Source organism: Penaeus japonicus, unplaced genomic scaffold (assembly GCF_977035675.1).
Source record: "Penaeus japonicus unplaced genomic scaffold, GWHDUDI00000001_assembly GWHDUDI00000005, whole genome shotgun sequence".
Classification (NCBI taxonomy): Eukaryota; Metazoa; Arthropoda; class Malacostraca; order Decapoda; family Penaeidae; genus Penaeus; species Penaeus japonicus.
This window is the reverse complement of record NW_028234407.1, coordinates 3,484,111-3,492,043: the sequence shown is the minus strand read 5'-3', so window position 1 is coordinate 3,492,043 and position 7,933 is coordinate 3,484,111. Positions and strand designations below refer to the sequence as shown.

Sequence of the window (7,933 nt, the reverse complement as noted above, 5' to 3'; positions counted from 1 at the left end):
AGAAAATATGAAAAGCTCCCAGTGTAAAATGAAACACAGATTTGATGCTAAATCTAAAGTGCATGATTTTAAAGTTGGTGATCAAGTATTGGCCTTTTTGCCTATGCAAGGGCAACCTCTGAAAGCAAAATTCTCTGGTCCAGATGAGATTGTAAGAAAACTCAATGATGTAAATTATGTGATTAAAACCCCAGACAGACGTAGATCTAAAAGAGTGTCATGTAAACATGTTGAAAGAATATTTTGTTACTGAATCAAAGGTGGTCAATCTTAATGTGATAAGTGATAATCATGAGGATGAATTGAGAAAAATGAATATAGATATGAAATTGTGTAACACTGATGTTCTGAATAACTTGAATGACAAACTGAGTCATTTGTCTGATGGTCAAAGGGAAGAAAGTTGTGTGTTAATACATCAGCATGTGAAGTTGTTTAGTGATGTACCCCAACAAACAAACTTGGTACAACATGATGTGGATGTAGGAAATGCTTCTCCTATCAAACAGGCTCCGTACAGGATGAATCATGTGAAAAGGGAATATCTAAAGCAAGAAATAAGATATTTACTAGATAATAACATCATAGAACCTAGTGCAAGTAGCTGGTCTTCACCATGTCTATTGGTACCAAAACCAGACGGTTCTTTTAGATTGTGTACGGATTACAGAAAAGTGAATCAAGAAACAAAGACGGATGCTTACCCTTTACCAAGGATCGATGATATAATTGATCAAATAGGAAATGCAAACTACATTACCAAGATTGATCTGTTAAAAGGCTACTATCAGATTGGATTGACGGAGAGGGCAAAGCAAATTTCAGCATTTGTTACACCGGATGGTTTCTTCCAGTATCGTGTAATGCCGTTTGGGATGAAGAATGCTCCTGCAAGTTTCCAGCGATTGGTGAACTATCTAACTGCTGATATAGAAGGAGTCCAGGCGTACATTGATGATGTCTTAGTTTACGGAGAGACATGGTAAGAACATATAAGCCGTTTAAGAAGAGTGTTTGAAAAACTATCTGAAGCCAAGCTTACCATTAACCTTAAGAAGTGTGATATTGGACATGCATCTGTGGAATTTCTCGGTTATGTTGTTGGACAAGGACAAGTAGCTCCTATAACTGCCAAGGTGGAAGCAGTAGTGAACTTTCCTCAACCAAACACTAAGAAGAAAGTGATGAGTTTCCTTGGTATGGTGGGATACTACAGAAGATTTTGTCCAAACCTATCTACTGTAGCAGTGCCATTAACTAATTTACTTAAGAAGAACCAGAAATTTACATGGACACAAGAATGTGAAGATGCCTTCAAGAAAATCAAAGGATTGTTAATGTGTCCTCCAGTGTTAAGGAATCCAGACTACAGTGTTTCTTTTATTTTACATGTTGATGCTAGTGATTATGGTGCAGGTGCAGTGTTATTACAAGAATTTGATAATATATTACATCCTATCTGTTATTATAGTGCTAAGTTTAAAAAGCATCAACTTAATTATGCCACCATAGAAAAGGAGGCATTGTCTCTGATTTTGGCTTTGCAAATTTTTGAAGTGTACTCAAGTGCCTCACCATTTCCTATTACTGTGTTTACAGACCATAACCCATTAATTTTTATTGAAAGGTTTAAGAATAAGAATCAGAGGCTTATGAGATGGAGTTTTCTGCTCCAGCCATTTAATCTAGTAATTAAACACATTAAAGGTATTGATAATGTGATAGCAGATGCTTTATCTGGCAGTGGTCCTTAAAGCAAAGGACTGTAGCAGAAAACTATTTTTAGGGGGGGGATGTATTACGCCCTGATTCCTAATATAGAAATTATGATTGTTTTGTTATATTTACTTCATGTAATGTATACTGATTTTGTTTCAAGTGAGGAGCGAGATGCGCAATGCAAGCGTCCTAATCAGCTGGGGCCGGATACTCAAAACTCTGGCAGTTTAAGACGTCGCAGCGGGTTACGCTCTCGTAAGGTACGATGTCCCTACGAGGTCGCAAATCTCCCATACTCAGAGAAAAAATAAAATATCGTAACAGGAAGAAAACCTCATAACCGTAGTTCGATGGGATACCCTCAGATGGCGGGACCATTTCGAATTGACCAATCAACAGTCAGCCCTTTAGGCGTAACTACCAATTGGAGGCCACGGTCATTAGGGGGAGGAGCGAGCGAAAGAGAGAGGGAGTGGGAAAGAGAGCGAGAGTGAGATATAGATGATTATAAAAACAGATAGATGGATATTTGAATGGATAAATAGACAGAGAGATACAGATATATATTTATGAGTGTATATATATATATATATATATATATATATATATATATATATATATATATATGAATATATATATGCATGTATATATAAATGTATATGTATGTTTGTATATGATAAATACATACATACATACATATATATATATATATATACATATATATATATATATATATATATATATATATATGTATACACACACCTTTGTCTATGACAAGACACCTTCATTTCCCAAAACTCTATAGTGTATTCAATATGTATTGTCGTCACCTCCACTGGGTAAACGACGAGCGCATTCTATAATTGTTTGTTATCTTCTTTATATCAAGTGGCTAGGGAGAATGGAGGTATTTGTGATACACAGATACAATATAAATTGATATGACGCCTTATACTGTGTCTGGGACAGTCAGTAAAACATAATCTATACAAATCTCGTTTGCACAAGTCGGAACTAGCACGACTTATTTCCGGGTTCACACCGGTACGAGTGCTCGGGACCACCCTTAAGTTACGAGGTGCTGTGACGTCACGCGGGGACGGTTAAAAGTTTTGAGTATGACCCTCGGAGCTCGCAGTTCGAGTTAAGACATGCGCGGCCTGGCTGCGCGGACTTACGACGTCGTTAGCTGTTTTGAGTATCCGGCCCCAGGAGCGTTTTGTTTACATTCGAGAGAGACACGTGGGGAACCCAGGTTGTGATAGTTGTGTCGTCTCTCACTATTTGGTTTGGTCGATTGTAACGTTATTTCTTCCAAGTTGTGTTTCTTGTGGTGCTTATCGTGGATTCGATGGGTTCAGCTACAAGGTTTGGTGGATGTATTTGATCTCAGTGGTAGGATTATTGTGATATTAACGGAAATAGTTAATGTATTCCTACATTGGGGTCGAGGCCATTGTTTACACTTGGGAGATAAGGAAAGAAGGATTACTGGATATTTTCATGCTGTGTGATGTTGTGATTTGCCTACTCAGGTTGTTAACTAAAATAGTTAATGTTTCTTTCACAGTATTTGGGAAATCAATTAATACGGGGATTGGAATTATTACGAGTGAATATGTTTGGAGGTGCTATTGAAAGATATTCTATTTAGTTTTGTATCAGTGATTTGAAGATTCATATTGTGTTTATTTCTTATGTTTTGTTAAATGTAGAAGACATTTTTATTTTAATTTAGTATTGAATTTTATATACAGAAGTGTTTCATTATCCGAAGTTGAACAATTAATGCTCTTGTAAGATTGGATCACTGTTGTCACAATAAAAAGGACGTTGTGGCAATGTTATTACCCCACTTCCCAGTGTTGAATCAGGTGATAAGTTTTCAGAATAAAGAAATTAAATGGATTCAACACGGACAAGGCCAATTATACTAAGTATAGGAGAAGTGGTCGTAATAATATACATATATATATATATATATATATATATATATATATATATATATATATATATATATATATATATATACACACACACACACTGTCACACGCAAGTGAACACGTTGTTGCGTGGACATGCCCTCATCCACACACAAACATCCATCCGGAAGTGCCCATTGCTACTTCATGATATATCAAACAGTTGCATGAGTGATCGACAGCCCCGATACCACCAGCTGTATAGACGATAGTCTGGCTTGTCGCCCCCCCCCCCATGACACCACCATGTATACCCTTTGCAGATGGGGACAGATTCCCTTGACTTGTCGCTGGATGGGCATTAGTGCCACCTGCATGGCAATCCAGACGAGTTTTATTTCAGAGTGACTTCTTGCGCTCTCATTCATTCACTCAAAGATAATTGTTTTTTGTCGTTTTTTGGATTTTGTCATCTTGTGAGTGGTTTATGTGTTATCTGAAAGTATTTAATAATGTTGTAGTAACTTAAATTGTAGTATAGGGTCCATATCAGCTGATATGAGTGTGATATGAACTGATATGGACTCTATACTACAATTTTATAGATTCATTATTAGAAATGAATTCAAATTAGCCCCTTGCTTCCGTCACACAGCTATTAACGGTAAATTTCGGTATATTCAATTTAAGTTTATCTTGCGATTCAGTTAGGTTGGTAGTTCTTAATATATGTAAATATATGTATATATAAATATATACATACATACATACACATATATATGTATGTATATATATATATATATATATATATATATATATATATATATATATATATATATATATTTCAGTGTGATAGAAGCATTACAGTTTTATGAGAGGGAAAAAATACTTTATTTTTTCTGATTTATTTTCTTTCGTAAACATATCCAAAGTAAATAATCATCCCAAATGAACATAAATGATGGGGAAGAGGAAGGAGACCTGTGCTTACGACCGAGAGTGCCACATCACAAAAAAAGCCTTTCTGGCACCGAGGTAAATTGCAGACGATTCGCATGGTCTGGTTCACCCTCCTCATCTCATTCTTCTTGCACATCCTGCATCACTTATGCTGAAAAGCCAAAAGTGTGCATCTTGATGTGTCTTTTTTTTTTTTTTTTTTAATAGCGCTTGGTAGAGACCGCGGATGGGTGCCCTCCATGGATTTCTTTCCTGCTGGTGCCAGGAGAAAGGGGTGTTATCTATGTTTGGGACTATAAACTAGATCTATTTTGGTGAATATCACGGCCGTCATAGTAATTATGATTGCAATTGCTATCTTCAGTAACTGAATAGAGTCATTAATCATGTGGAACAGAGAAACATAGCCATTGATATCGACGTGCTGTCCTCGTCCACTGGCCAGAAACTCGTGTGGCATGTATGTGGTGGCACCCATCCACAAGGGGCAAATAGCAAAGACGTCAAAGAGAACATTTGTTGTCACAAAGAAACTGATTCCTTGGACATTGGCATTGGCCGAGACCATTCGTATTGCAGATCATGACCTTGAGTGGGAAGATGATTATAAATGTCATAACACACACACACACACACAAACAAACAAACCGAAACTTAAGTGTTCGTGGTTCTGTATTGAGTAATTGTATTTTCTAGTTTTAAGTCACTTTTTAGTCTACCGGAGTTATGAGTAATGTTTCCTTCTCTTTGTGTTCCACCCTGCAGATCCACAGACTAAGGAAGGATAACCATCGTCAACATGAGGTTGCAGACATTGCTTTTGTCTGCCTTCCTGGTCGTTGCAACTGCCTCCACCTTTAGGATTGGCCGGAGTGCCAATGGATCTTCACGCATTGTCCATACAAACGCCAGATACAACGAAACCATCCACTCGAAGCCTGTCCTAGTTTACGAGAATATGGACAGCTTATTGAAGAGAGCTTGTAGTAACTATATAGAAGTGATGAATAACACAAAATATAACAAAGGAAAAGGAATGCTTAACTCCATCGCCGTGCCAACCTGTCGACCGGAGCTAACGCCATGTCCCTACGGGTCGGATGGCAATAAGTTGCATCTTACAGGCATTAAAACCAATCGGACCGACGAATTGCCCTTCTGGAATAAAGACAACGAAACTGTCCTCATAAGTGTTACTCATGAGGTGGACGACGTATGCGCGTGTATGTCATCCTCAGCAGAGTCGACGGCTAACAAGAAGGCATCAGAGAAGGGAACCTGCTACAAGAAGGTCAACAGCTTTTCAACTCCACCAACTTCGATGCATCACAAGAAGGAACCAAATAATGGATCTGGCATCAGCAGCTCTTCTGAATGGGTGTTACTTTGCCTAGCAATATACGTGCTAATAATGTGCTCCCATACCTCCATAAAAATGACATTACGACACGAATCTTTATCATGAATACAGTCGTGCATGTTCATCTTGTGAAAGGGACATGCATTAGCTCCCATAGGGATCCTAAGCTGTTGGTGGCTAAGCTGGATGGCCGGAAATTCTACAATGATACCACCGGAAGCAAAAGGACTTCTGATTTTTGTCTTTTAGAATTCTTTGTCACGAAACGGCATTTGCAATCCCAAGACCTGAAATTACATGAAGTAAAAACTCAATAGTATGCTCATATATATCACTATAATTTTTAATGATGAGAGTTTTGATGTTGTGCATTGTATTGTATATTTTCTAAAATAATTATTCTATGTTGTAGTAGAAGCATATATCTCTTGTTCTATGAATTATTCTGACACGATGCCATACACTGCTTCTTCCACTGACAACCCACATGGCGATCCATATGGAATTTTCGGAGCATATGTAGAACAGCTCGTGGGACGATGGCCTGTGTACAGATGGGGTGGATTTTCGAATTGGAAATATTGGAAGAAAAGCGAGATTGTGCAGTCTAGTATAATGACCACTTGAGACCCGTTGACATGGCTCATAGTAAAGACAAATATAAAGAAGAATAAGAAAATGAGACAACACCGAACAAATCAAAACGGTTCCAAGATATTCGTCTTTGAGGTTTTAAAAAAAGTAGTGTAAGGTTGCAGATGTTTTCGTTACTCGCATGCAACACAATACGAGCAATGCGAGAAGGGCCCAAGCTTACTTAATCTTGCTCAAGTGTTGCAACTCTGACTGTGATTTTGGTTCATAGTGGGAAGGTTTCATAGGTAGTCGCGGATACAGTTGTGATAAATGTTAATTAAGTTATTGTTTTTTTTGTAGTTTGTATATTCATATTAGTTTTATTAAGATCTATTTTCTATTATTTCCCATGTGAATTTAAATATTTTGTTTCTATAATATATACAGCATACTTTGATGAGTATGGATTATACCTATGTAAATAATGAAAGGAATATTGTGCTTTTCTTTAACCTACATGGGTGTAAATGCACCGTCAAATTTATAAACAGATATAACATTGACTGTAATAGGGGTTGATTATGATACGGTAAAACCGATAATGATAATGATCCTAACAAGGACAATAATAAAAGTAATGATAATGATGAGGATTATCTTTTTTTTTTTTTTTTTTTTTTTGTCAAGTCATTATGCCCAGAGACTGGCAGAACCAGCACATGAAAGTAACTTGTAAGAGACGCATTCATAATAAATAGCGTACGCTTAACACCAACCAAAGCAGAGGTGTCTCATGGGAGTTAAATCTAAGTGATGGTCCTTAAACACGTAATTGCAAACATGATTTATGGAGAAGGGGGGAGGGGGGAGGGAGAAAGAGAGAAAGAGAGAGGAGGGAGAGAGAGAGAGAGGAGGGAGGGAGAGAGAGAGAGAGAGGGAGGGGAGAGATAGATAGAGAGAGAGAAAGAGAAATATATAGAGTGAGAGGCATTCAAAGCAATGATGTTGAAGATTGTTGGCATTGGAAGTGTTGCACAGTTTGCAAGAGGAGTTTTGAGCAACAGCTGTTTCAGACACTTACCAGACGAGCCTGTGCCCTAACCCGAGATGGGTACACACCACATGTTTATAATCTATCTGTGATGGGTATCTGAGTACGTTGAAACTAATTTTACCTACACGAAATAGGAATGTTATGCCAGACACAGGGTTTGTAGAATTCAGGTTTATTCCATAATGCAAATAACCTGGTACATTATGGTACACACAATATATAATATACACTACAGCACAATGATTGCAGTAATGAAATATTATTGCAACACATATAACCAGAGGAGAAATCAGTTGTCAGCGGTAGCGCAGTCAACCACAGTCTGTCTGTATGCTCCAAACA

General features: G+C 37.6%; 1 protein-coding gene across 5 annotated transcripts in view; it reads left to right on the top strand.

Moving 5' to 3' along the window:
- Positions 1 to 7,027, top strand: part of LOC147471760 (uncharacterized) — a 60,345-nt gene extending 53,318 nt beyond the window's left edge. For 3 of the 5 annotated variants that reach the window (XM_086536821.1, XM_086536819.1, XM_086536818.1), the window contains exon 3: positions 5,367 to 7,027. In XM_086536821.1, the coding sequence (XP_086392947.1) occupies positions 5,401 to 6,066 (666 nt within the window). In that variant the 5' untranslated portion in view covers positions 5,367 to 5,400 and the 3' untranslated portion in view covers positions 6,067 to 7,027. The remainder of the gene's footprint in view (positions 1 to 5,366) is intronic. The other 2 variants (XM_086536822.1, XM_086536823.1) reach the window with 1 other exon arrangement.
- Positions 7,028 to 7,933: the final 906 nt, after the last annotated feature.